This window comes from Oryctolagus cuniculus, chromosome 17 (assembly GCF_964237555.1).
Source record: "Oryctolagus cuniculus chromosome 17, mOryCun1.1, whole genome shotgun sequence".
NCBI lineage: Eukaryota > Metazoa > Chordata > Mammalia > Lagomorpha > Leporidae > Oryctolagus > Oryctolagus cuniculus.
In genome coordinates this window covers 24,094,532-24,121,652 of record NC_091448.1, presented here as the reverse complement: position 1 = coordinate 24,121,652, position 27,121 = coordinate 24,094,532, and the positions used below count along the sequence as shown (strand labels likewise).

General features: G+C 58.2%; 1 protein-coding gene across 2 annotated transcripts; it reads left to right on the top strand.

Moving 5' to 3' along the window:
- The first annotated feature begins 64 nt into the window (after window positions 1–64).
- Window positions 65–13,617, top strand: OSBPL7 (oxysterol binding protein like 7). Of its 2 annotated transcripts, XM_002719327.5 has the most exons (23): window positions 65–1,881; window positions 3,057–3,209; window positions 3,306–3,431; window positions 3,556–3,609; window positions 4,494–4,607; window positions 4,950–5,057; window positions 5,150–5,267; window positions 5,852–5,955; window positions 6,234–6,326; window positions 6,414–6,546; window positions 6,629–6,723; window positions 6,823–6,918; window positions 7,505–7,642; window positions 8,024–8,117; window positions 8,767–9,014; window positions 9,130–9,267; window positions 10,564–10,627; window positions 10,744–10,822; window positions 11,672–11,816; window positions 11,921–12,065; window positions 12,150–12,276; window positions 12,388–12,510; window positions 12,597–13,617. In XM_002719327.5, the coding sequence occupies exons 2-23, from the start codon at window positions 3,135–3,137 to the stop codon at window positions 12,703–12,705; spliced, it is 2,526 nt and encodes an 841-aa protein (XP_002719373.1). In that variant the 5' UTR covers window positions 65–1,881; window positions 3,057–3,134; the 3' UTR covers window positions 12,706–13,617. The 2 variants fall into 2 exon arrangements, 1 of the variants encoding a protein (XP_002719373.1); XR_519318.4 differs by lacking the exon at window positions 12,597–13,617 and having other exon boundaries at window positions 12,194–12,276.
- The last annotated feature ends 13,504 nt before the right edge of the window (window positions 13,618–27,121 follow it).

The following is a 27,121-nucleotide window of genomic DNA, read 5'->3' as shown; positions in this document are numbered from 1 at the left end:
CCTCGTGCCTGTTCCCACAAACGGCACCGCTTACATGATGGCAGCCGAAGCTGTGCGTGGTAGCCCGTGTGTTTCAGCTGGTTCTGAGCAAAATGGCTCTGGGGAAACCAGGAGCGTCTGGGGGCTGTAAGTGGAGGCTTCCTCTGAGTGGGGAGCCGGAAGTGTAAGGAGAAGACTACCCACTGGTGTCCTTGGCCAGCGCTCTGGGTGTGTGTGGGGTGTCGGGCTGGGGTGGCTGCTCAGCACTCCCTCCTGGACTGGGCGCAGTGCTGCACCTCCTTAGTCCTGGGCAGGCACAGGCTGGCAGCAATGGCCTGCAGCAGCTTTTCTACGGCTTGGCCCCGGACCAGCTTCCCGCAGTGCCCAGTTCTGTGCCATGTGCCCAGGGACGTTTGATCACTGGCAAGTGACCTGAGAGGCCCCTGAGGCTCCCGGATGCCAGAGCTGCGCTGGCCAGTGCAGCCCTGGCTGCTGGAGTGGCTCTGCCCACGTCCCAGACGCTGCCAGGTGCTAACCATGTCCCTCCCTGGATGACCCACAACAGTGTCGAGGCCCTGAGCAAGCCTGGACAGTAGACATCCCTGAGACGGGTGCGAGACCCCTGAAGCAAAACCAAGGCCTGTGGGCTTCAGGTGGAAGGAGCAGTGGCCTGCGGCATTTCTGGGACCAGAGAGAAACCTTGCTGGCTGTGCCTGAGGCCCCACTATTAAAAACCCACATCCCCAGAGTTGGCGCTGTGCTGTAGTGAGTTAAGCCACGTGGGATGCCAGTTTGAGTCCCAGCTGCTCCACTGGTGATCCAGCTCCCTGCTATGGCCTGGGAAAGCAGTAGAAGATGGCCCAAGTGCTTGGGCCCCTGCACTCCCACGTGGGTGGGAGACCTGGAAGAAGTTCATAGTTCCTGGCTTCAGCCTGGCCCAGCCCTGGCTGTTGCAGCCATTCGGGGGAGTGAACCAGTGGATGGAAGATCTCTGTCTCTCCCGCTATCTGTGTAATGCTGATTTTCAAACAAATCAATTATTTTAAAAATAACCCACATCCCAGAAACCCATTCCATTGTGCTTAAAGCTGTCAGGCTGTCACATTGATTTGAATGAATTTTAGATCTTTCTCAAGAGCCAACTTTTAATTAGCATGGAGTGAGCACGGCACACCCGCAGAAGAGTGGAGGTGCTCCAAGAGGGACACTGGCTCAGCCTGGCCCTTCTTGATGGCCAGCTAGCTGGTGATGCCCAGGCTGGCTCCTCTGGGGTTTTATCCTGCCCGCGTGGGGGCCTGGCCTGGTGGGAGGGGGCATTGCCCCCAGTGAGCAGCCTCAGCGTGGCTGTCTTCGGGGCTCAGCTGCCTCTGCTGACTATGCTACTAGACTGTCTTGTGTCCCATAGGGGCGATGTGTCCCTTCCCCGTCAACCTGATACCTTCGCTGGCTCCAAATTTTGCAGTCTATTTTCAGATGTGAAATGAGAGGCGAGGGTTAATAAGGAAATGGCCTTGGGTACTCACTGGGGTCAAGGCCATGCCCATCTGAACAAGTCCTCTACCACCACTGGCTTGAGGCCAGCACTTCCCCGTCCTCTGATCCATCTGGAACCGTGCCCAGTGGGGACTAAGCTCCTGCTCCCTGCTCCTTTCTCCGCTCGGCCCTGAGTCCTCCGGGGAGCAGGGGGGCAGAGCTGAGCGGCCGCCGCCCGGAGCGTGGCAGGAGGAGGGGACAGGGAGGGGAAGGTGGGGAGATCCGGCGAGAGGGGAGGCTCCAACGTCTCCTTCCTTCCTGGTTCCTGCAGCAGCTGCTGCCACTGCTCAGCTCCGTGAGGAGGGAGCCAGTGACTCAGAGGCAGAGCGCTGTGCGGGCCAAGGAGCACTGGCGTCCATGGACCTTGGGGTAAGGGGCCGCGGTGGCATCGGCTGACATCCCCCGGGGAGGGCCTCCTCCCACCTGGAGCTCAGGATCTGCTGCTCCGGAGACCAGGGCGGGAGGGGAGGTGGAAAGGGGACACCCGCCTGGCTCCCCGGGACCTCCCACCTTCCCGCGGATGGAGCCTCCCCCTCCACCGGCAAGCAGCGAGGGGCTGGGGATCCCACGGGGCCAGGGCAAGGGCACACATGGGCGGAGTTTGGGAACTTTCAATGGCTGAATACAGGAGTTGCCCCCCCCCACCGCTCAGGCTCTTGCAGTGTGGGGCCCCCGTGCCTAATCTCCCCTCCACCTTACCCTGCCATGTCCCTGTCCCCTCCCAGTCTCAGCTCCTCAGGTGCTCGCTGGCTCCATGAGATCCGGGCTGCTTCCTCAGCCTCGGGCCAACCTCGCCCCTCCAGTCCCCTCCCCCGGCTTACACACGCACAGCTGCATGCATTATTGATCTCCCAGTGGAGCCAGAATGGCCAGGGCCAGTGCCAAGGGCGCCTGTAGGCACTGCTGCGGGACCTGGGCAGCCCTCCTCCCGCCCTGTGTCCCCAGGTGCTGCTCTCTGGGTGGGCAGTGCTTCTCGGAGGCCCTGGAGCAGCGAGGCTCTGGGGGCATGGGGGGCACCGGAGGTGGGAATCCTAGGGGCATGTTTGGGAAGAGGAGGCAGGGAGGTGGGGCGATGGAGCTTGTTCCAGGCCCTTAGTTTCCCCATACAGAGAGTGGGGAGGCCAGTTGGTAGGGGCTTGGGGTGGAGGGTGCTGAAGGCAGAGGCAGCTGGCTTGTGAGATGTCTCCTGTCCAGCTCTGAGTCCCTGTCTTTCCTCAGAGCCGTGTCCTTCACTCCCCTGCCTCACCTCTGATCACCCCAGGGAATCCGCCCAAGAAAGCCTTGTGTGTTCCCAGCACCCTGGTGTGCCCATGGTGGGGCTGGGCACTCTTCTGTCGGCTTTCTCTGGGCACCGGTCAGCTGCCGCTGCCGCCGCCATAGTGGCAGGGTGTGGGCAGGGGGACCCGCCCAGGGTGGTGTCGGGACCAACGGGAGAGGCAGGATTGGTGAGCAGAGGTGGTTGGTGAGTTGGAATCTGAGAGGCAGTGGAAGTGGGGAAGACAAGAGCAGGATCTGTGCTAATGGGGGCTCTCTCTCGCTCCAAGGTCCCCCTCGGGAGCAGGTGACGCCTTTCCCCTTCCAGCTGCTCTGTTTGCTAGCCAGGAGTGGCCTCTCCCTCCTCCATGGACGTCCAAGAGAGGGACCCCCCGTCCCTGGCCCAGAACTCTCAGTCCTCAAAGCCCAGCAGCGCCCAGCAGGTCCGAAGGGGATGCAGGGGTGACGGGTGGCAGGGCTTGGGCTGGGGGAGGTGGGGGTGGGGCATGGCGCCTCACCAGCCGGCCCTTCTCTCCAAGGCCTCGGAGCTGTGGGAGGTGCTGGAGGAGCCCCGCAGCAGGCTGGGGGCAGAGGGTGTCCGGCCTGAGAGGCAGGAAGGCCACCTGCTCAAGAAGAGGAAGTGGCCTCTGAAGGGCTGGCACAAGGTAGGGTGGGTGGGGCCGGGGGAGGGCCCTGTGTGGGGAGGCTGCAGGTGCAGGGAGGGAGGCGAGCCTGTGGGCACTGCTCTCTCCTCCATCCCCTCTCCTCTCCGGCTCCTGTTCCTCTCAGAGATACTTTGTGCTTGAGGACGGCATCCTTCACTATGCGACCACCCGCCAAGACGTGAGTGTGGGGCCCGGGCTGGCGGTTGTGGGAGGAGATGGGCTCTGGGGGCCTTGGGTCTACTGGGGAGAGGTTGAACTCAGGGGGCCACTGTTTGCTGAGTGTGGGATCCAGGGCGAGTCACAGCCGACCTTCAGCATCCGCGGGTTCCACGTTCTTGGGTGCAATCAACCATGGATGGAAAATAATTGGAAAAAATTGTGTTTGTTACTGAACATGCGTATACTTGTTTCTTGTCAATGTTCCCTAAGCAACACAGCATCACAGCTGTGTACATGGCGCTTCCATTGTGTTAGGTAGTTTCGGTAACGTAGAGTAAAGCGGGCAGAGGATCCGGGGAGGTCACACTCAGATTCTGCATGAGCTTACACAGGGGACTGTGTCCGTGGATTTGGGTAGCCACAGGGGATCCTGGAACCAACCCCCAGGATACTGAGGCGGTGACTCTACCTCCATCGGCCTTGGTTCCTCATCTGTAAGATGGGGAGAGAAGGACCACCCAGGTGCAGGCTGTTGTGGTGCACGGGAGGCGATGTGCATGATGGTACCCAGTGCGAAAGAAGCACTCGGACCTGAGGCCTTACTGTCACCTGTCCCTGTCCCATGCTCATGCTGGGAAGGAGCCGAAGGCCTGGACACCCTCAGATTCCTGAAGGTGAGAGCACTGGGCCTGGCTGTGTGACTCCCCGGGGTCCAGAACGAGCCTGGACACAGTGGAGTGCTCTGTCCAAAGGAGGTAACTGACAAGTCAGAACTGACAGTGTGATTGGACATGACAGGGAGCCTGTTGCCCAGCCCTGGAGCCTGGAGTGGTTGCAGGGAGATGGTGTCTCTGTGGCCCTGGGAGCCTAAAACCAGTCCCTTATCCCCCACCTCCACCCCAGATCACCAAGGGGAAGCTCCATGGCTCCATCGATGTCCGGCTGTCGGTCATGTCCATCAACAAGAAGGCCCAGCGCATTGACCTTGACACTGAAGACAACATCTACCACCTCAAGGTGACCTCCCTGGCAGCCAAGGAGCGTTTCAGTCTCCAGTCGGGCAGAGGTTCTGGGGCACACAGGGACAGGGGCTGAGGCAGTGTGGAGCTCAGGATCTGTCCTTGCGGTTGACAAGGACAAAGTTCCTCTCGTGTGACACAGCCAAGGCCAAACCCATCCCTGTTGGTTGTTTCGTGAACAAGCACAGTGCTAAGGGCTCAGACACACCCACAAGATGGCTTTGCCCCAACCAGGCACTCTCCAGGGAGACCTTGCTTGTCTGTGGACCCAGCTCTGACTTCCTGCTCCTGGAAGCCAGACTCTCCTTTCAGATAGCCCCTTCCTACATGGCTTCTGCAGATCAAATCCCAGGACCTGTTCCAGAGCTGGGTGACCCAGCTGCGTGCCCACCGCCTGGCCCAGCGCCTGGACACGCCCCGAGGCCTGCCCAGCACTGCTCACCGGAAGGTAAGGTGGGCCCTGGGGTAGGGGCAGGGGATGGGACCCCTGTGACAGCTGTGTAGGTGCCCACCTTCCTGCCGCTTGGACTCCCCCTGCAGGTTCCCGGCACTCAGCTTCCAACAGCAGGCAGTGCCGCCGCCCTGCCTGGGGTTGGGCCTCGGGAGAAGGTGTCTTCCTGGCTGAGGGACAGTGATGGGCTGGATCGCTGCTCTCATGGTGAGGGGCCCTGAGCACAGATTCTCTGTCGGGAGGGTCCCACTGTTGGGTCTAGGTGGCAGCAGCAGCAGCAGCAGAGAGAATCTGGGGTGACAGTCTCTGCCTCCAAGGTGATCGGGTCCACTTGGGCCTTGCCCTGGAAAGCCTGGTCCTATGGTGGGGCTCATGTCCTAGGCACGTAGACACGGACGGAGATGACGCTGGTGGCCAAAGCCGAGGAGCAGTGCCAGGGAAGGATGCACTGTAGGGCTGGCTTCCTGCAGAGGGGCTGAGAAGGGAGGTGCAAGCCAGGGGAGTGGGAGGGGAAGGGCAGCCCCAGCCTGGGAGCAGGCAGCACAGGTGAGCTGTATCTGGAGACAGAGTGGAGACTGGGTTGCAGGCCTGGCAGGGGGAAGCCACACTGGGGGTGTGGGGGGGTGGGGGCTGGAAGTGCTTTGGGCCCCTGAGCAGGGAAAGGGGAGCAGAGTCAGGGTGGCCACGGCTGTCAGTGATGTCTGTGGAAGGAAGACAAGGGACAGACCTTGGGGGGACCCTGGCCAGCATTGGGGGAGCGACATCCCTGTTCTCTTCCCTCTGCCCCCCAGAGCTCTCTGAGTGTCAGGGGAAGCTGCAGGAGCTGCACAGACTCCTCCAGAGCCTGGAGTCCCTGCACCGCATCCCCTCAGCCCCTGTGATCCCCACACACCAGGTAAGGGCTGGGGAAGGAGGTGGCGGCCTGCCAGGGCCCTACATCCCTGTTGCTTCGCGGGGACAGCTTCCCCCCACCCCGTTCCTCTCTGTGTCCCTGTAGTTTCCAGAGAGCCCAGCATCTGTCGCTGTCTCGCCCCCCACCCCCCTGTCCCAATCCAAGGCTATGTCTCCATGACTCCCCCATGCCCATGGCTCTGCGCCCTCTCCCCGGGCTGCCCGCCTCTCCTGCCCCTTCCCTCACCCTGCCAGTGAGCTCCCCCTACCCCCACCTGCCAGGCTTCAGTGACCACTGAGAGACCCAAGAAGGGGAAGCGGAGCAGCCGCATGTGGTGCACACAGAGCTTCGCCAAGGACGACAGCATCGGGCGGGTGAGGTGGGGCGTGGACGCCCAGGTGCGGGACCTGGTGCTCTGCATGTGGGTGACCTTCTAACCCTCCGCTGCCCCCCCACCCCAGGTTGGTCGTCTGCACGGTTCCGTCCCCAACCTGTCTCGCTACCTGGAGTCTCGGGACTCCTCAGGCCCCCGGGGGCTGCCCCCCCAAGACTACGCCCACCTGCAGCGCAGTTTCTGGGCCCTGGCACAGAAGGGTGAGTGTGAGCTGGCGGGGGAGGGGGCACAAGGAGTAGGCGCAAGGGCCAAGGGGGCTGACGGCCTGCCCCGCCCCCGCAGTGCACAACTCCCTCAGCAGTGTCCTGGCCGCCCTCACTGCTGAACGTGACCGACTCAGGGACCTGCACCCGGGCTCAGAGCTATCCAGGACGGGGGTGAGGCTTGGGGGACAGGGCAGCTGGGGGGGGCGGGGCTGGCTCTGTGGAGATGAGGGCGGCAGGGTGGCAGTGATTCCCCCCTCCCCGTCTGCCCAGATCTCCGAGGCCCCTGCCGGCCAGAGGCGCCTCCACTCACTATCCATCTCCTCGGACACCACGGCCGACTCCTTCAGTTCCCTCAACCCCGAGGAGGTGAGGAGCCGGGCACCCGAGGGCCTCCTTCCTGCGCCTTCTTTCCCAGCAGGGCCAGGGTAGGGGGCAGAGGTGGATTCTGGGCGGGAACAGAACCCAGGATCCTGGCTCCACCGTCTTTCTCCCCACATCGGTGGCAGCTGCTGCTTGACTGTTCTGGTGCTTGGACGTCTAATTCAGAGTGCAAAGAGCAGCGACAAAACTGAACCGTGATTGGTGGGCTCAGGTCCTCCGCCGTTACAGTCTGGCTGACCTGGACCTTAGGGGTGGCAGCGCCCACTGGGGGTGAATCTGACTCCAGGACAGGTCAACTCTCGAGTCCCAGTCTGCTCTGGCCTCCCAGGGGGCGTGTCAGGATGGGGTGGGTTAACACAGGGAGAGGGCCCTGAGGGGGGCCAGTCTGTGCCCGGAAGTATAAGCGGTCATGGCAGGGCCCTGCCACTTCCTCCCAGGCTGCAGGTCCTCCCATGCCCCTTCCCGCCTCCCCGGCTCCCCTCCGCCCCTCCCTGACTCAGGCAGCCTCTAGTTAAGGGAGTTTTCAGGTAGGGGGCATCCCGCATCCCTGACCCCCATCCTGGTCCCGCAGCAAGAGGCTCTGTACATGAAGGGGCGAGAGCTGACGCCCCAGCTGTCGCAGAGCAGCGTCCTGTCCCTGGCCGATTCCCACACGGAGTTCTTTGATGCCTGCGAGGTCCTGCTGTCCGCCAGCTCTTCCGAGAATGAGGTGAGGGAGAGGGAAGCTGACAGCAAGGGCGGAGTGACCTGGGAAGGCAGGGGTGGGGGCTGGAGAGACCCAAACCTGCAGTCCCCAGCTCCCTTTCCCACCCCCGGGCCACTCTCTCTGGGAATGTGCCGAGTCTATGCGGCCGCTCTCCCCGTTGTCGCTGTTAGCATCTCCTGGAACCGCTGCCCCCGTCCCAGCTCCCATCCCCTGCCCAGGAACCTTGCCTCCGACTCCAGTTCTTAGCAGCCCCCACGCCCCTCCCGGGCATCCCCTCCCCTGCAAGTGCCTGTCTCTCTCGGGCAGATTCTTGCCAGGCCCTGGGTACTGCCCAGCTCCCCAGGGAGGCCCAGACTGCCCAGCCTGTCCTCTGTCCCGTCCCAGGGCTCAGAAGAGGAGGAGTCGTGCACCAGCGAAGTCACCACCAGCCTGTCCGAGGAGGTGCTGGATCTCAGGGGAGCTGAGCACTGTCAGCAAGGTGCCAGCCAGGCGTGTGGGCCGGGGGGGCGGGTGTGTGTGTGTGTGTGTGTGTGTGCGCGCGTGTGGCAGACACAGGCCTTGCCCCTGGCCCAGGCCCCATGCAGAGGCAGCCCCTTGTGGAAACTGGTGTGAACAGCTTTGGGCCATGAGCTTGGGAATGTTCCAGGAGCAGCCCTGGGGCCTGGGCCGGGCTCAGACCTGGCTCTGGCTTCTGTCCACAGGCTGGGAAGGCTCAGATAGGGCTGACCGAGAAATGAAAGGTTCTCCCTTGTTTTTAGTACTGTGGCTTTGCACCTGTCATTTCTTCTTGGAGCCACTTCCCTATCTATAAAACGGGCTGAATGATTTGCATCCTGACACCTGTTTCTATGTTTCTAAAGGGGATAGAAGGCCAAAGTGGGGCCTTGGGAAGGCTCCCAGGGCACAGGCTGTCCAGCAGTGGCACCTGTCCCCCCCTGGGTGGTTCTTAGTCCTGTGGCCACCAAAATCCCCAGAGAGCTGGTCCAGAGTTAGATCCCCCCCCACCCCCCCCACCCCCCCGTCAGGCAGCATTTCTACAAGTGAGTGCCCTGTGGACCAGCCTGTGGCCTGCCGTGGCCGGGACGCCAGTGTCCTCGGGGAGAGTGATGTGGCTGGGACTGGCCCAGGGGGCTGTGTTCCAGGGAGACCTGCCGGGCCCCCACGCCGCCGCTGCCTGCCCGCGGCCAGCGGCCCAGGTGCCGACGTCAGCTTGTGGAACATTCTTCGCAACAACATCGGCAAAGACCTGTCCAAGGTGTCCATGCCGGTGCAGCTCAACGAGCCGCTCAACACTCTGCAGCGGCTCTGCGAGGAACTCGAGTACAGCAGCCTCCTGGACCAGGCCAGCCGCATCGCGGACCCCTGCGAGCGCATGGTACTGGCCCCTGCCCGCCCCAGGGCCCCTGCTCGCTGAAGCTCCGCCCCCAGGGCCGGGACTTGGCGCCCCGCCCCCCCTCAGCCCAGCGCTTCCCCCCGACCCCGCCCCGCAGGTGTACATCGCCGCATTTGCGGTCTCGGCCTATTCCTCCACGTACCACCGCGCGGGCTGCAAGCCCTTCAACCCGGTCCTCGGGGAGACCTACGAGTGTGAGCGGCCCGACCGTGGCTTCCGCTTCATTAGTGAGCAGGTGTGGGTGCCGGGAGACGAGAACTGGCCTCGGGTTGCTGGGCACAGACAGAGGCTGGGGTCAGAGGAGCCAGGGGTCAGAGGAGCAGGGGCAGTCATCTTCGGGCCAGGCCCCGGGGCACATGCTGGGGGTGTCAGCGGCTGTGCTGGAGGGAGCTCCCAGCTCCCCCGGGGGAGGTCACGGGGAGTTCCTGTCCAGGGCTCTGAGGTCAGAGGAGAGAAGCTCCATCTGGGGGTGGACTCTAGGGGGCGACCTTGAGCCAGGTCCTGCGCTGAGAGGGTGGGGTGTCCAGTGTCAAGGAGCCGAGCAGGTTAGGGGTGGGCAAAGAGGAGGCTGGAAGCGCGGGCAAGAAAGAGGTCAAGATAGGAGGTTCGGGGTTTCTGATTAGTTTTAAATCCTGAAGGCAAGGGGCGGTGAGGAGGACTGAAGAAGGCAGTGATGGGCTGGGAACTGCCCTTTGTGGGAGCACTGGGGCTGCCGCTGCAGGGGGTCAGTGGGTGCCCTGCTGAGACCTCTCTGGGCGGGGCCTGCACCTGGGCTGGGCCCCGCATGCTGCCGGTGTCAGGCCCCAGTTGTTGGCAGGCTTTTCCCTCGAGTAGAGGACAGGGGAATGGGCGCAGAGGGAGAGTCAGGTGCAGGGACCCTCTTTCTGGGGGGGATTCGGCAGGCTGGTGTGTGTCGGGGGTGCACGCAGGAGACCAGTGCTGGCGTTTCTGGCAGGCGGTGGAGGAGGTCACTGAGGGTATGAGGTGTGATGGTGGAGGTGATGGGCAGGAAGGAAGGGAAACCAGGGTGGGGCGGACAGACCAGGAGAAAGTAGGGCAGTCGGGGGCCTGGAGGGCTGGGCTGCAGCCAGGAAGGCAGGCTGTGGGGCATCAGGGTTTCAGGTTCCAGAGGTGGAGCTGTTTTCAGGACAAGGCCAGGCATCTCCCAGGGGCTGGTGTGGACACTGCGGTGTGTGTGTGTGTGTGTGTGTGTGTGTGTGTGATCGGCTTTGCAGGGAGGAAATGGTTAGGGGAGAGGGTCCCCTGGGGGAGCTGGGTTTCAGGCAGGGCATGGCATGGAGGCCCCGCCCACCACTGTTTGCAGAAACCAGCAGGGTCGGCCAGGGCGGCTCCAGAGGGGAGAATAGAGGGACCCTCTGGGGAGAAGAGGGGTTGGTGGCTTTGTGTGGTGGCCAGGGATGACATGGATAAGAGACCTGGAACTAACTGATCTGATGGTTTGCAGGGGAACGGGGTGGGGGTGGGTAAGGGACTTTGGGACAGCCCCAAGAGGATGTCTTTGCTCATCAAGGTCTCCCACCATCCCCCAATCTCGGCGTGCCATGCGGAGTCCGAGAACTTCATCTTCTGGCAAGGTGAGGAGCGGTGGCGCAAGGCAGGCTGGGTCCAGGGTAAAAGGCAGCTGGGGAGGGGCTGGGACATTCTCTGGCCTTATCTCCGGGATGCCTCTCCCTCCTCAACCCAACTGCAGACATGAAGTGGAAGAACAAGTTCTGGGGCAAATCCCTGGAGATCGTGCCAGTGGGGATGGTCAATGTCAGCTTGCCCAGGTGAGCACCCTGAGCCCCCGGCAGACAGGCCTAGCCCCGCCGTCAGGGGACAAGTGCTGGGGATGGGTGAGAGAGGCCTGGCCTGGAACTGCTCGCAGCAAGGGAGGGGAGGTGATGACTACGTTTTCCATCTGTATTTACAGCAGTCGGCAATACAAAAAGGTGAAAAGTCTAGAACAGTAAAGCAGGAAGGGCCCATCAAGGTCATCTGACTCAGCGGCTTTGACACTCTTTTGGCTCTGACTCACGCTAGGAGTGCCTTTGAAGCTTTGAGGTGGTGCACACATGTGTACATACATGGGCATGCAATGCAACACGCACACATGCACACACATATGCCTGCATGCACGGGCAGAGAAACCTAAACTGATTTCAGGATGCCTGGGTCACAACCCACATTAGAAAACCCTCCCTAAGGTCAGTTTACAGGTGGAGGCTGAAGCCAGAGGGGAAAGGCCTTGTTCTGATTGGTCCAGGAGTCTGCCACGGGTCTCGGAGCCGGAAGTCCTGGGTGGGGTTCTGCCAGTAGCAGAAGGCTGGGTTGCCTCAGAGCCTGGCCTGCCCACGAATCAAATGAGAGGAACAGGTCCCCCTGGGGGTGGCAGTGCTACCGCCCCTGCTGTGCCCCTGAGCCCAGGGCAGGTGCCCTGTCTGTGTTTTTCCAAGGCTCAGGGGCTTGAACGTGAAAGCGCGTTCACTGCCTGCCTCCATGCAAGTGGCTCTGCTTGCTAAGTGCAAGTCCTCCTGCACTGCAGAGCAGAACCCAGGACCCCGGCGCCTTCCCCCAGGCGCCCCCTACTCACCTGTTCCCCGGGGCCGGCCGCTTCCCTCCCGTGCCCTCTCCTGCAGGTTTGGGGACCACTTCGAGTGGAACAAGGTGACATCCTGCATCCACAACATCCTGAGTGGCCAGCGCTGGATCGAGCACTACGGGGAGGTGCTCATCCGGAACACAAAGGACAGCTCCTGCCACTGCAAGATCACCTTCTGCAAGGTGGCAGCCCCGGCCCGCCCCGCCCCCAGCAGCCTCTGCCCCAGCGGGCCTCCCTGGGTAAGGGCCAGGGGCCCCTCCCTGAGCCCCCGCCTTGCCCACTGCAGGCCAAGTACTGGAGCTCCAACGTGCACGAGGTGCAGGGCGCCGTGTTCAGCCGGAGCGGCCGTGTGCTCCACCGGCTCTTCGGGAAGTGGCACGAGGGGCTGTACCGGGGACCCCCGCCAGGCGGTCAGTGCATCTGGAAACCCAGTAAGTGGGGCGGTCGGGAGGGCTGGGCGGGGCTGAGGGCAGCCGTGGACAGTCCACCTGCCCCAGCCCCTTGCCTCCCCCCAGACTCAATGCCCCCAAACCATGAGCGAAACTTCGGCTTCACTCAGTTTGCCTTGGAGCTGAATGAGCTGACTGCGGAGCTGAAGCGGACGCTGCCTTCCACCGACACGCGGCTGCGGCCCGACCAGAGGTCAGTGCCTGGCTGTGCGCCCCGCCCCCGCGCCGCGCACATCTGGGGCCCCGAGGCCTGGGATTTGGGAGCGCCTGCGGGCCAGTCCCGCTGACCGCATCCACACCCCAGGTACCTGGAGGAGGGGAACGTGCAGGCCGCCGAGGCCCAGAAGAGAAGGATCGAGCAGCTGCAGCGGGACCGGCGCAGAGTGATGGAGGAGAACCACATCGCCCACCAGGCTCGCTTCTTCAGGTGCCGGCCGCGCCCCCGCCCCACCTCGGCGGAGTGGGCCCAGGCTTCAATCTGATGCCCCTTCCTGCTGCCCCCCCCCCCCACAGGCGGCAGACGGACAGCAGCGGCAAGGAGTGGTGGGTGACCAACAACACCTACTGGAGGCTGCGGGCCGAGCCCGGCTATGGGAACCTGGACGGGGCCGTGCTCTGGTAGCCCTGGCCCTGGGGGCAGGGGGACCCGGGGCCTCACTCCTCCTGCCCCCAGCCCTGCCACAGACACATGGGTGGGGCCGGGCTCCTCCCTCACTGCCCTTCAATCAAAGGGGCATCGCTGGCGGCGGCCCCCCTCTGCTGGCTAGAGGGCCGGCCGGCATCTCAGCTCCTCGCCACCCAGTGGTTGGGTGAGAAGCAGCATCCAGGCTTCCCCAGTCTCGTTGCCCCAACAGCCGGCATGTAAGCTCCGTCATCCCCTCCCTGTCCCCCGTGGGTGCTCGGGGGAGACCCCAGGCTCCCAGGGGCTGCTCCCCACTTCAGTGCCTTCTTAGGACACAGGGGACCCCCTGATGCTCCCCAGGCATTCTATGCCCAGGGTTCTGAGAGGTTCAAGTGAGCGAGGGAGCAGGCATGGCCTCTTCTCCTGCTCCGCCCAGCCCCGCTGCTCTCCAGCACCGGTTCCCCTCGCCCTGGCCCAGCAGGACTTTCTCCCGCTCCCTATGGCTGCTCCCTGGCCAGTCCTCTGTCCCCCTGCATCCCCTTGCCCCAAACTGCACAGCGCCTGCAGCTGCCCGCCCCTGCGCCCTGACCCGCAAGCGATTCCCTTCCGTCTCAGTCAGCAGATCCCCCATGCACGATGCCCCTCCGAGAGGCAGGGAGCAGACGAGGCGCCTGGCCTCAGACCCACCGGGAGCGAGTGAACAGGTGTGAGTGTGGACGTCCGTGTAGGAGAGCGTGTGCGCATGCGTGTGTGCCTGCATCCTGCTTGCCGGCGAGCAGGATCCCTTAACCGAGCCAGGACAGCCCTGCGCTGGGCACCGGCCACAGCTGCTGCTCCTCTCCTGGAGGCTGCCCTCTGGCGCAGGGGAACTGCTATGACATTCCAAGCCCCAATAAAGACTCCCAGACTTTGGCCTGTGACCATTCACTGGAAAAGGCGTGTGCTCGTCGGGGAAGGCCCTTGGCCACCGTCCTGGGTTGAATGCTGTCCCGCGAGGAGACGTGTTCCTGGCTCCTGTCAATGTGACTTTGCTCAGAAATGGGGTCTTTGCGAATTGAGTCAAGTTCAAGTGAGGTCATGGTGCGTGGTGACTGATGTCCTTGTAAGAAGAGCAAAATGTGGGCGCCCAGACATGCACAGAGGGAAGGTGACCGTGTGCAAGAGACACGGGGCAGCAGGCCACGTGCAGGGGGAGGCAGAGACTCAAGTGATGCATCCACAAGCCAGGAGCGCTGAGGGTTTTGTTGGAAACCGTCAGAAGCCAGGAAGAGGCATGGACGAGGCTGACAGAGACAGACAGACTCCCTTCTGGGCCTCCCAGCAGGAACCAACTCTGCCGATATCTTCATTCTCTTCATTCAGCCCTCTGGCCTCAGCTGTGAGAGAATCAATGTCTGATTTTAAACCACCCAGCCCGAGGCTGCTGCAATAAGTTTGTGGAAAATAGAATCAAAAGATAATTTTTACAAAGTTATATATTTGAAAGTTACAGAGAGAGAAGGAGAGATACAGAGATCCTGCTGGTTCACTCCCCAAGTGCCCGCAATGGCTGGGGCTGAGCCAGGCCAAAGCCAGGGCCCAGGAGCTGCTTCTGGGTCTCCCACATGGGTGGCAGGGGCCCAGGGACTTGGGCCAGCTTCTGCTTTCCCAGGTGCATTGGCAGGGAGCTGGATTGGAAGTAGAGCAGCTGGGACTTGAGCAAGCACCCATATAGGATGCAGACAGCGCTGCAGGCAGCAGTGTAACCCACAGCGCCAAAGGTAAGGTTATTTTGGAGCAAAACATTTTAAAATTCATGCATATGAGGAAAATGCCTGCTATACAAAACTGCATGGGTTTCAAATTTTTGCACCAAAATGAACTTATCTTTGAATCCCATTTTCCTTTTTTTAAAGATTTATTTATTTATTTGAAAGTCAGAGTTACATAGAGAGGAAGAAGCGACAGAGAGAGAGAGAGAGAGAAAGGTCCTCCATCTACTGGTTCACTTCCCAGTTGGCCGCAACAGCCGGAGCTGCACTGATCCAAAGCCAAGTGCCAGGAGCTTCTTCCCAGTCTCCCACACGGGGGGCAGGGCCCAAGCACTTGGGCCATCTTCTACTGCTTTCCCAGGCCACAGCAGAGAGCTGGAACGGAAGTGGAGCAGCTGGGACTTGCCCCGGCGCCCATATGGGATGACGGCACTACAGGTGGTGGCTTTACCCGCTGCACCACAGTGCTGGCCCCCCATTTTCTACAAACTTAAAAGACATTTATTTTATCTGAAAGGCAGAATGACAGAGGGAGAGACAGAGATCTTCCATCTGCTGTTTCACTCCCCAAATGCCTTCAACAGCTGGGGTGGAGTCAGGCTGAAGCCAGGGGCCAGGAACTCCATTAGGATCTCCCACTGGGTTGTAGGGGCCCAAGTACTCTGGCCATCACCTGCTGCTTCCCAGGCCCATTAGCAGGGAGCTAGATAAAAATGCAGAGTCTAAACCTCTGGCATTATGTCCTGTGATGCCAGGGCCCTGGGCAGTCTGGGCCTTGTTGAGAGGGCTTCAAAATGGAGGCTCTGCCCTAGGTTGGCAGGGGGTGGGTTGGGCTCCAGGAGAGGTGTGGGTGGAGAAAAAGACTGGAAGGGGCAGCGAGCAGGTGCGACCATGGAGGTCAGCCGGGCTGTTGGCCTCGGGGACAAGGTGCTGAGATTCTCCAAGCATCCTCAAGAGGGCGCCTGGGCTCTGGAAAGCACTGTTGAGCCCTAACCTGAGCCCCACCTGGGAGGTGGCGGCAGCACCGTGGGCTCCCAGTGCCAGTCTCCCAAGCACATGGCGGTGGCGGGTCTGGCTCAGCTGGGAGGAGCGGCAGGGGAAGGCGCCGTTTACCGCCCACAGCCCTGCAGGTGGCCGGGCGCTGCACCACTGTCAGAGGATGCTCATGAGTCAGGGAGAACCAGGTGTCCCTAGCAGTCCAGGAAGCCGCCCAGACGGTCTGCAGGAGGGTGTCCCCTCACAGCCATGGAGCAGGCCCCCAAGACGGCTGATGCAGGATCCCCACCCCCCGCAAGTCTCCTCACGGGAGGGCTTTGCCCATTTCCTTGAACACCCCATCTGCTGCTGTAGCCCCTGAGACCATCACATACCCTACTGGAATCCTTGCGTGTAGGCCTGTCCCCCAGCTCGGGGCTTCCAAAGAGAAAGGCAGGGAGAGTGGGCGATGGGAAGACTGCCGCCCTCAGAGCCAGACAAGAGGTGCCCCACCTGGGGCCCTGTGCCTTAGGGTCCTGTTCTGCCTTCCTCTCTGGGTGAGGACGCTGAGGGTTGTGGCAATGTGTCCACCCGACCCCCTCATAGACCACGCCCTGGTCCTGGGCCCCTAACGCCATGTGCAGGCGTCTTTCCCAGGCATACCTCCTCCAGGGCAGCTGCACCTGCTAACGCTGCACGGCAGGGCAGTGGCAAATCCAGGGCAGCACTGGCCTGGGGCCCTGTCCACCCGCACTGCCCAGGAACGCTGAGGAGTCTGGGAACTGGAAACTTAAACCAAGCCTTTCAGGTCATAACACAGTTCTATTTGTCAGTACTGCAGCACAGAATAGATTTGAAGTTTGCTTTTTATAACTTTAAAAGTCTCGCTCCCCTCCTTCCTGCTTTTTCTATTTTATAGTTTACTTATTTATTTCTGTCTCTGAAAGGCATAGTGACGGAGAGACACAGAGGAATCTATCTGCTGGTTCACTCCTTTTCCACCTGAGACACAGGAAAGTTCTGGAAGTCCAGGAAGCCCCAGGCTGGCAAAGATAGAGGCTGAGGGGCAGGAAAGGGCATCTGCCCCAAGTAAGACTTCAGCGAGCGCTCTGGGACCGACACGGGGTGGCAGGGGCGGACACGGCGTGGGGGCACCCACACCCGGCCAGCGGGCGCAGACGGCAGCTTCTGGAGTACTGGAGCAGAGCCCCAGGCACCAGCCTGGAGCGCTCGGGTGCAGCCGGCCCTGCGGCCACGGGGTGGAGCTCGAGAACCAGAGAAGCCTGAGCCCTGGCAACTGCGCTGGGGACCAGGAGGAAGGGTGCTGCCTCCCACTCGCAGGTCCCCTCCCCAACAGGACCGTTCGCCCCAACGCCCCGTAGACAGCAGGCCTCGGGCACCCCAATCCTTGACGGCCTACTTCACTCACCCACCCAACAGGAGTAGGGTATGTCCCAGATGACCGCTTAAACAGGACTTGGAGCAGGTCTCTTGGCTCCGTGGGCTGCGTGGGATGCCACGTCTCATACTGGAATCCCACCTTCTCAGCTGATCCGGCTCGCTGCTAATACTCACCCTGGGAAGCAGAGAGGATGGCTCGAGTACTCGGGTTCCTGACGCTCGGGTGAGATATCCAGAGGGATCTCCAGGCTCCTGGCTGGGGCCTGGCTCAGCCCTGGCTGTTGTGGGTATTGGGGGGGGGGGGGTGAACCAGGGATGGGAGAGCTCTCTGTGTCTCTGTTGTTCTCTCTCTGTCACTCTGCCTTCCAAATAATTAGTGCCCAATCCAAGTCCTGGTTATTCTGCTCCTGACCCAGCTTGCTGCTAATGTGCGCCCTGGAAGGCAACAACAGGTGATGGCTCAAGTGCTTGGGAACCTACAACACAGGTGGGAGGCCAGGATGGAGTTCTGACTCCTTGCTTCTGCCTGGCCCAGCATTTAGGGAGTGAAACAGTAGCTGGAAGATCTTTCATCTCCGTTTCTTTGCCCTACAAATAAAGTGAAAAAAAAAATTAACTTCAAAAAAGTTTTTGTTTTTACATTTAACATACATATGTGTGTGGACCTTAAAATGTACATAGTGCTTATAGCAACAAAAAATGGTTCTTTGATCTATTCTTCCCCAACCTGTCCCTCATCCCAAACTCTTCCAGCTGTTTTTCTTTTTTTCTGGTGTTTACATTCCTATATAGTAAACACAAGGCTTCTGCTGCTATGGACATAGCTTGTTTATCAGGGTTTTTTTAGAGTTTTTTTAAATTTATTTTTATTTATTTATTTATTTGGCAGGCAGAGTGGACAGTGAGAGAGACAGAGAGAAAGGTCTTACTTTGCCATTGGTCCACCCTCCAATGGCCGCCGCGGCACCAGCCTGTTTATCAGTTTTACACGCCGTGACGAAAGCTGGGTTCGTGCTCTGACCACCATGTACATTCACTTCCTCTGCACTTCCTTCTCATATAATTATGTTACGGTTTCTAGTTCAATTCACACTCATTGTTTACCTTATAATGACTATGTATGAAATCCACTTCTTTTTTTCTTTTATTTCTGTCGGTTCATTCCCCAAATGCTTACAAGAGCTGGGACTGGGCCAGGCAGAAACCAGAGCTGGGAAATCAAACCAGGTGTCCCGTGCCAGCGGCAGGAACCCAGCTCCTTGCGCCCTCACTGGCTACTCGCTAGGGTCCGCATTAGCAGGAAGCTGGCGGCAGGAGGCGGGCTGGGACATGGCGGTCTCTGAACGCTGGCCCCTGAAATTCACCTCTGAGTCCAGTGCACAGTTGTCTCCACGATGCAGTAAGCAGCACTTGTGCATAGGGAGATGGGGACGGCGTCAAACCTGGAAAAGAGGGAAAAGAGGCCAGGCAATGGGTCAGGCCAGCCTCGGTGAGCGCCGCCGCTTAAGCCAGGCGGGAGCTGGTTCCGCGCCCTCCATGGGGGGGATGATCTTTGATGGAGTGAGCTGAGGGGGATAAGGGCAGCCCAGTGTCACCACACTTCTGCCAGAGCTCAGCCTGACTGGTTTCTACAGCCCAGAAATCACTGGGAGACTTTGAGGCAACCACAGGACCCTCGCTAGGAGAGACCCAGGGCCGCAGCACGTTCTGTTCATGCCCCTGATTCTGGCTCTTTACCGGACGAGGCCAGGTGAGGCCATACCCCTCCGGGCATATTGTTGGAAATTCTCTCCGTCCACTGCTTCCTCTCTGTCATTTGTGGTAAAGGGGCAGCGAGGAGGACCGGGGGCTGTCTCCTCGCCCTCTGAACTCTACACCTGCACCTAGTACAGAGCCTTCCGCCCCTCCCTCGGGATCACTCCGCAACCGGAAGAACCAGCAAGTGCCCAATGTAGACCTGAGAACACTAAGGGCTTTTGGTGTTTCCACATCCTCGGAGCAAGGGAGGAGGAGTGATTTGCATCTCAGGGGGAGGGACATTAGCGGAACACTTGACACGCCCTTGACCTGTCCGGGACGTGGGTAACCCACACACCGTCCCTCCAACAGGTTGGAGAGAATCAATGCCAATTATGAAATTAGCCCCGTGGCCTCATGGCTTCCAGTCGCGAGGAGAACTGAGGGTCTGACCTCTTCTCCCTCCAAGGGAATTAACTCAGACACAGCTGTTCTGAGTTCCGTGGGCCAAGTGTCTTAAGAAGCCTTGAAAAAGACTTCCAATATTGAAAAGGAAGCACAATTGGCTGGCGCCGCGGCTCACTAGGCTAATCCTCCGCCTTGCGGCGCCGGCACACCGGGTTCTAGTCCCGGTCGGGGCGCCGGATTCTGTCCTGGTTGACCCTCTTCCAGGCCAGCTCTCTGCTGTGGCCCGGGAGTGCAGTGGAGGATGGCCCAAGTGCTTGGGCCCTGCACCTCATGGGAGACCAGGATAAGTACCTGGCTCCTGCCATCGGATCAGCGCGGTGCGCCGGCCGCAGCGCGCGGCCTTGGCCGCCATTGGAGGGCGAACCAACGGCAAAAAGGAAGACCTTTCTCTCTGTCTCTCTCTCAACTGTTCACTCTGCCTGTCAAAATAAAAAATAAAAAAAAAAGGAAGCACAACTAAATAACATCTTGTGTAAGGGTGTGTGAATACTGGGCTGTAATTTTTTAAACTGATGGAGCAGGCATTTAGCCTAGGGCACAATATCACAGTGCCTGTGCTTGGTATCTCCGACTCCTGGCCCCAGCTTCCTGCTCACACACACACCCTGGGAGGCAGCGGTGAGGCTCAGGGGCTTGAATCCCAGCCACCAACATGGGAGACCTGGATGGTGTTCCCAGCCACAGGTTGCAGCTTAGGGAGAGTGAACCAGACATAGGATCTTTCTCTCTGTCTCTCTCTGCCCCCAAAATAAACTTCAGAAAACTTTTTGAACTTAAACAGGGAAATAGCACGTACATAGCTCAGGAGAACGGTGAACCCTGGAGGGGATCCAGGCACCCAGCTAGGGCAGGAGCCCAGAGATGCAGTTGCTGGCATTGTTCTGGTTGTCAGAGTGCTTCATTCACAGGCACTTAAAAACATATCTATTTATTTATTAAAAGTAGAGTTTCAGAGAGCAATACAGAGAAAAAGGTCTTCCATCCGCTGGTTCACTCTCCAAATGGCTGCAACCAAGAGCTTCATCTGGATCTCCCACGTGGGTACCGGGCCTAATCATTTGGGTCATCTTCCGATGCTTTCCTAGGCACATTAGCAGGGAGCTGGATCAGAAGTGGAGCAGCTGGGACTCGAACCTATGCCCATATGGGATGCTGGTGCCGCAGGCTGGGGCTTTAACCTGTTGTGCCACAACACCAGCCCCCATGGGCATTTTTTTTTAACATTATAGTTTATAGGGGTGGACAAGCTGCTGTGTGAGACTCGCATCCCGTATCACAGCACCTGATTCAATCCCATACTCTCCACTTCCAATCCAGCCTCCTGCCACTGCGCATCCTGGGAGGCAGCAGAAGATGGCTCAAGAGCTTGTGTCCCTGCCACCCAGTGCTGGGGCCATTCGGAGAGTGAACCAGCGGATGCAGGATCTCTCTCTCTCTCTCTCTCTTTTCCCACCTTTCAAATAAAAATAAGTAAATAAAATTTATAAAGTATCCTGATCCTCTTAATGCATAAAAAGCACAGAAATAAAAAGCATAAAGAAGAAAGAATCGCTCTCATCCCTGCCCTCAAAGACAGTGATAACCGCTGCCTCCGGTCACCTCCTCCCGCCAAGGCCGTTGGTCCTTTCCCCTGCTGTGGTCACACTGATGTAAACTTTTTCTTTTTTGCCACGTAAGTGCTCCCAGGCCCTATTAATGCCTTACAAACGTCAGCTAAAGTGCAGCAAAGCACTGCCCGTCAGCCATTACTAGAACTGAGTCTGGGCCGGCGCTGTGGCTCACCAGGCTAATCCTCTGCCTTGTGGCGCCGGCACACCAGGTTCTAGTCCCGGTCCGGACACCGGATTCTGTCCGGTTGCCCCTCTTCCAGGCCAGCTCTCTGCTGTGGCCAGGGAGTGCAGTGGAGGATGGCCCAAGTGCTTAGGCCCTGCACCCCATGGGAGACCAGGAAAAGCACCTGGCTCCTGCCATCGGATCAGCGCGGTGCGCCGGCCACAGCGCGCCGGCCGGGGCGGCCATTGGAGGGTGAACCAACGGCAAAGGAAGACCTTTCTCTCTGTCTCTCTCTCAACTGTCCACTCTGCCTGTCAAAAACAAAAAAACAACAACAACAAAAAACCAAACAACAGAGTCTGTGGGGTGGCCAGAGATGAGCAAAGAGGCGTGGTTTCCGCCCAGGGTGCCGAGGGGGTGGGGGGAGGGCAGCAACGCCCAGTTCTGTGGGGCCCTGGAATTTGAGGCTGCACCCCCTGCTCTTGCTCACTCATGGAGAACGGGGGCCTTTACACTGTAGAACTGTATCCCAGTGTGGAGCACGTGTTTACTGCAGCCCTGGTGTGTCTGTTTGTTTTCCTCTTTAAGCATTTGAAAGGCAGATGGTGCTGGCGCTGTGGAGTCCAGGGTAAAACTGCCTGTGGCAGCGCCCACATCCCATATGGGCACCGGGTCTAGTCCTGGCTGCTCTGCTTCTGATCCAGCTCCTTGCTAATGTGCCTGGGAAAGCAGCAGCAGATGGCCTACGTGCTTGAGCCCCTGCACCCATGAGGTAGACCAAGGTGGAATTCAGGCTCCTGGCTTCGGTTTGATCCAGTCCTGGCCATTGTGGCTGTTTGGGGAGTGACTAGCAGGTGGATGATCCCCCCACTCTGTGTCCCTCTCTCTGTGTAACTGTGCCTTTCAAATAAATAAGCCTTTAAAATAATTGAAAATTAAAACATGGAGGAGGGGCCGGCACTGTGGTGTAGCGGGAAAGGCCGCTGTCTGCAGCACCGGCATCACATATGGGCGCCAGATTAAGTCCCAGCTGCTCTGCTTCCCATCCAGCTCTCTGCTATGGCCTGGGAAAGCAGTGGAAAATGGCCCAGGTCCTTGGGCCCCTGCACCTGCGTAGGGATCCAGGAAAAAGATCCTGGCTCCTGGTTTCAGATTGGCTCAGCTCTGGCTATTGAGGCCATTTGGAAGGTGAACCAACGGATTGAGGATATCTCTCTCTCTGCCTCTGCCTCTCTGTAACTCCACCTTTCAAATAAATAAATAAATCTAAAAAAAAAAAAAAAAACATGGAGGATATTTGCATTTGATTAGGAATATTTTTATGATTTATCTTTCAATTTAAGAAGCAAATTTTAGAGTAATGTAAATAATAGAATCTAAAATTCACTTTTTATCAGGAAAAGAAAAAAACCACAAATGTTTGCATATATTGTAAGCACAAAGAATGCTATGGGGGGGCTGGCGCTGTGGTGTAGCAGGTAAAGCTGCAGCCTGCAGTGTTGGCATTCCATATGGGTGCCGGTTCAAGCCCTAGCTGCTCCACTTCTTACCCAGCTCTCTGCTATGTCCTGGGAAAGCAGTGGAGGATGGCCCAAGTCCTTGGGCCCCTGTACCTGCATGGGAGACCTGGAGGAACTCCTAGCTCCTGGCTTCGGATCGGTGCAGCTCCAGCTGTTGTGCCATTTGGGAGTGAACCAATGGATGAAAGACCTCTTTCTCTCTCTCTCTCTTTCTCTCTCCCTCTGCCTCTCTGTAACTCTGCCTTTAAAATAAATCTTTTTTTCTTTCATTTTTTAAAAGATTTATTTTATTTATTTGAAAGACAGGGTTACACAGAGAGCAAAGGAGAGGCAGAGAGAGAGAGAGAGAGAGGTCTTCCATCCACTGGCTCACTCCCCAGATGACCACAATGGCCGGAGCTGTGCTGATCCAAAGCCAGGAGCAAGGAGCTTCTTCCAGAGCTTCCACATGGGTGCAGGGGCCCAAGGACTTGGGCCATCTTCTACTGCATTCCCAGGCCATAGCAGAGAGCTGGATTGGGAGAGGAGCATCCAGGATTAGAACCAGCGCCCTATGGGATGCCGGTGCCTCAGGCCAGGGCTTTAACCCGTTGTGCCACAGCGCCGGCCCCCCTCAAATAAATCTTTTTTTTTTTTAAAGAATGCTATAGAAGGATGCACACTAAACCCTACACATTGTGTGAAAAGGATAGAATAGGGTGGGGGTGAAATTATAATGTCTTTATGTCTTTTGCATTGTTTCACTGTCATGGATATGTATTATTCTTATAATAAAAAAATTCTTAACATTTTCTTTTTTTAAATTTTTTTTATTTTTATTTTTTGACAGGCAGAGTTAGACAGTGAGAGAGAGAGAGAGACAGAGAGAAAGGTCTTCCTTTTTCCATTGGTTTACCCCCCAAGTGGCCACTAAGGCCGGTGCGTTGTGGCCAGCATGCTGCGCCAATCCGAAGCCAAGAGCCAGGTGCTTCTCCTGGTCTCTCATGTAGGTGCAGGGCCTAAGGACCTGGGCCATCCTCCACTGTACTCCCGGGCCACAGCAGAGAGCTGGCCTGGAAGAGGAGCAACCAGGACAGAATCCAGTGCCCCAACCGGGACTGGAACCTGGTGTGCTGGCACTACAGGTGGAGGATTAGCCTAGTGAGCCGCGGCACCGGCCATTCTTATAATAAAAAAATTCTAAATGAGATCATCACAAATTGACAGTGTGATTCTAAATGCTATTGGTGTTCTAGATCCATGGGAAAATTTTAAAAATATTCAGATTAAGTACTTTCCCACCAGATATTAAAATGTTTTCTAAATGCATTAGGTTAAATGTCACTGACCTCCTAATCATCAAATGGATTCTGAAAAACAACAGTGGGTGTGGGAGACTACAGCACACGCAAGAATTTTGTCTGTGCCACAGAGAATTATAAACCCACAAGAAAGAAAGGATAGGTTGGCTGTTGGTGACTGCAACTGCTGATAAACTATTTGATCCAAAGTAAAGCCAGATTTTTACCGAACGTTGCTGGTTAAAATAATGTAGGCCTTCTAAACACGTTCTTCCTCCATCTCCCCCTTTCCTCTGCCATCGTGGGGCCTGTACCTGACGCTTCCTCGCCATGTCCCACAAGACCCTCAGAATCAAGAGATTCCTGGCCAAAAACAAAAACAAAACTGGCTCATTCCCCAGTGGACTCGGATAAAAACTGGTAATAAAATCAGGTATAACTCCAAGAGTAGACATTGGAGAAGAACCAAGCTGAGTCTCTAAGGAATTGCACTTGGATGGCTGGCACACATATTTCTGCTGTCTCAGTGTCACTATCTTTCTCACCACATCAAGGTGAAGATGCCACCACCATCTGGACAGCTGGACATGTTTGATTAGGGCTGTGACCAGTGGGTTGCTTCAGTAGTAAATATGTGAAAAAAAAAAAAAGAATGTAAATATAGTAGTCTTAATATATTAATAAGAAACAAAATTAATGTTTATGCTTATATATTTGTTCTTGAAACAATTTAGACAAAAATTTGCTTATTTTTGTCAGAAAGTAATAAATTCTTTCTAAAGTTATTTATTTTAAAAAGAGAGAGAGACTGGGGGTGGGCTCCTAATCGCTAGCTCGCTCCTCAGCCGCTCCACTCGCTCAGGATTGAGCCAGGGCCAAGCCAGGGTTGGGGATAGAGAGGGAGCAAAGCCCGGAGCTGGGAACTCCGTCCAGGTCTCCTGCGTGCGTGACAGGAACCCGCCGACACCACTGCCTCCCAGAGTCTGAACCGGCAGGAAGCTGCAGTCAGCAAGGGGGTTTGGGAATGGAATGAACTCAGGAGCTCCCCGGGGAGAAGCAAGTGGGGCCCCAGGAGACAGCGGACTAAAGGCTGCCCTCCCGTCAGCGATCCCATTCCCTGTGGCGTGCAGGCAGGGGCCCAGAGCCTTGACATTGCACCTATGCCTGATCCCCTTGCCCCACCCACCTCAGATCTGCAAGAAAACCAGGCTAAAGGGACCAGAAAGTCCTGGAAGGGTAGCGAGCCCAAGGCTGGCAAAGATGGAGGCCCGGACACCTGGGCAGCTGCTTCCTCCCTCTGTGAGCAGACGCTCTCTCGCTCTCTCGCTCTCTCAGACTCACCCTTGCTTCCAGGCAAGTTGGCCCCTGAAGGGAGGGCGCAGCCGCGTGCACAAGCGGGTTCCCTTCGCAGCTCCAGCAGGGGGCGCTGCTGGGCCTGGGCCCCGGCCCCCAGCCTGCACCCAACTTGCAGAAAGCAGGCCAAGGGCGCCCCACACCCTGGGTGCCTCCTCCACCTGACCCCAGCACCTCCGGGTTTCCTCCGTGGCTTCCCGAGAGAGAGGGGCAGGCGAAGCATCAGGACGACACTGGTCGCTGGCAGGGCGGGAGCTGGCGCGAGGGGCGCAGCGTTCGAAGCGGGTAGAGAGGGGGGGAGGACTGGCAACGAAAAGCTCCTGGCTCCGTGGACTTTCATTTTTGTCACCACCATATTTGGGTCACCATCTCTCAGCGCACTCTGAAGTGTGGTTCTCTTGTCGGAGGCTCCGAAGGCCTGCTGAGCGGTCTTGCTGAGGTCAAAGTGGAAGAACCCTCGTGGGGTGACGTCCCCCGATCTTGATAGAGAACCCCCTCCAGTGTCTGACCCCTGGGCTAGATGTCCTTGGTAGCCCCCCACGGGTTTCCTCGGCTGTCACAGCCTGCAGCCAGCAGCACCATGGACAGCGGAAGACTCCTCCCGGAGTCTACAGGCCTTGGGATTCCAGCTCATGCACTCACTGGGTCTCTGTCCTAGAACCTTAGTGACTTGAAACTTCCAGGCAACGTTTGAGAAAAGACTTCTGTAGTCACCGGGGCCCCCTTTCCTCTCCCGGTGCTGTTTTCCAAGAGGTCCTGACCCTCCTGTGATTCTCCCATAGCAGCATCAGTTCTCCTGGGGCCATGGGCTCTCTCTGATGCATGAGAAGGGAGCAGTACTGTTGGGTGTTTGGAGCAGGTGTTGGTGCTTCCCCTCTTTGTGCTGAGTCTGCTCTTCTGTGGGGGCTCATGGGGGTGGTGGGGGTGGTGCAGCAGTTAGGACCCTGTTGAAGGTGCACACCTCTCATATCGTAGTGCCCTGGTTCAAGTCCTCACTCAGCTCCTGGTTCTAGTTTCCTGCTAATATGCACCCTGAGAGGCAGCAGGTGATGGCTCAAGTGTTAGGTCCCTGCCCCCCTATTTGAGAGACCCAGATTAAGTTCCGTATTCCCGGCCTCAGCCTGGCCCAGGCCTGGCCATTGTGGACATTTGGGAAGTGAATCAGCAAATGAAAGCTCTCTCACTCGCTCTGTGTGTGTGTGTGTCTGTCTGTCTGTTTTTTTCTCTGCTTTTCAAGTTTAAAAATGTGGTCTGGGGCCGGCTCACTAGGCTAATCCTCTGCCTTGCAGCGCCAGCACAGGTGGTTCTAGTCCCAGTCAGGGCGCTGGATTCTGTCCCGGTTGCCCCTCTTCCAGGCCAGCTCTCTGCTGTGGACAGGGAGGGCAGTGGAGGATGGCCCAAGGGCTTGGGCCCTGCACCCCATGGGAGACCAGGAGGAAGCACCTGGCTCCTGACTTCGGATCGACGCAGCACACCGGCCGTGGTGGCCATTTGGGGGGTGAACCAACGGAAAAGGAAGACCTTTCTCTCTGACTCTCTCTCTGTCTAACTCTGACTGTCAAAAAAAAAAAAATGTAGTCTTGGGTTCAGTGTCTTTCCGACAGTTGCAGGGCTGAGATTGGTGACTGCATGAGCTGACAGTGATCTGTCTCTGGAAAGCTGGGGCAGGAGAAGGGGCAGGGGACTGGGAGAAGCCTTTAGACAGTGCAAGAACGGGGGTCTGCTGGCTTGCTGGAGAGGAAGTGGGGGAGACAGGTTGAGCAGGAATGAGAACACTCCCTACCACACCTGTGTGGACTGTGATGGCCCCGTGACAAGTCCCCTTCCTGGGAGAAACCAAGCCCTCCCAGGTGTGGTAGAAGATAGTCTCCCATATGGTCAGATAAAGGAATCCCTCTCCCCCAAAGAAGTCCTCCATGCTGACATCTGAGGGGTCTTTTCTTGGCGAGTTTTTCTAAAAAATATATTTATTTTTATTTGACAGGTAGAGTTATAGACAGTGAGAGAGAGAGAAAGGTCTTCCTTCCGTTGGTTGACTCCCCAGATGGCTGCTACAGCCAGCATGCTGTGGCAATCCGAAGTCAGGAGCCAGGTGCTTCCTCCTGGTCTCCCATGCGGGTGCAGGGCCCAAGCCCTTGGGCCATCCTCCACTGCCCTC

Excerpts from the sequence above, each read along its gene's own strand:
- OSBPL7 (XM_002719327.5), top strand. The coding sequence starts at position 3,135 with ATGGACGTCCAAGAGAGGGACCCCCCGTCCCTGGCCCAGAACTCTCAG. Across the intron at positions 6,327-6,413 it reads AGGACGACAGCATCGGGCGG|GTTGGTCGTCTGCACGGTTC; the intron begins GTGAGGTGGGGC and ends CCCCCACCCCAG. Across the intron at positions 8,118-8,766 it reads AGCTGAGCACTGTCAGCAAG|GGGGCTGTGTTCCAGGGAGA; the intron begins GTGCCAGCCAGG and ends GGACTGGCCCAG.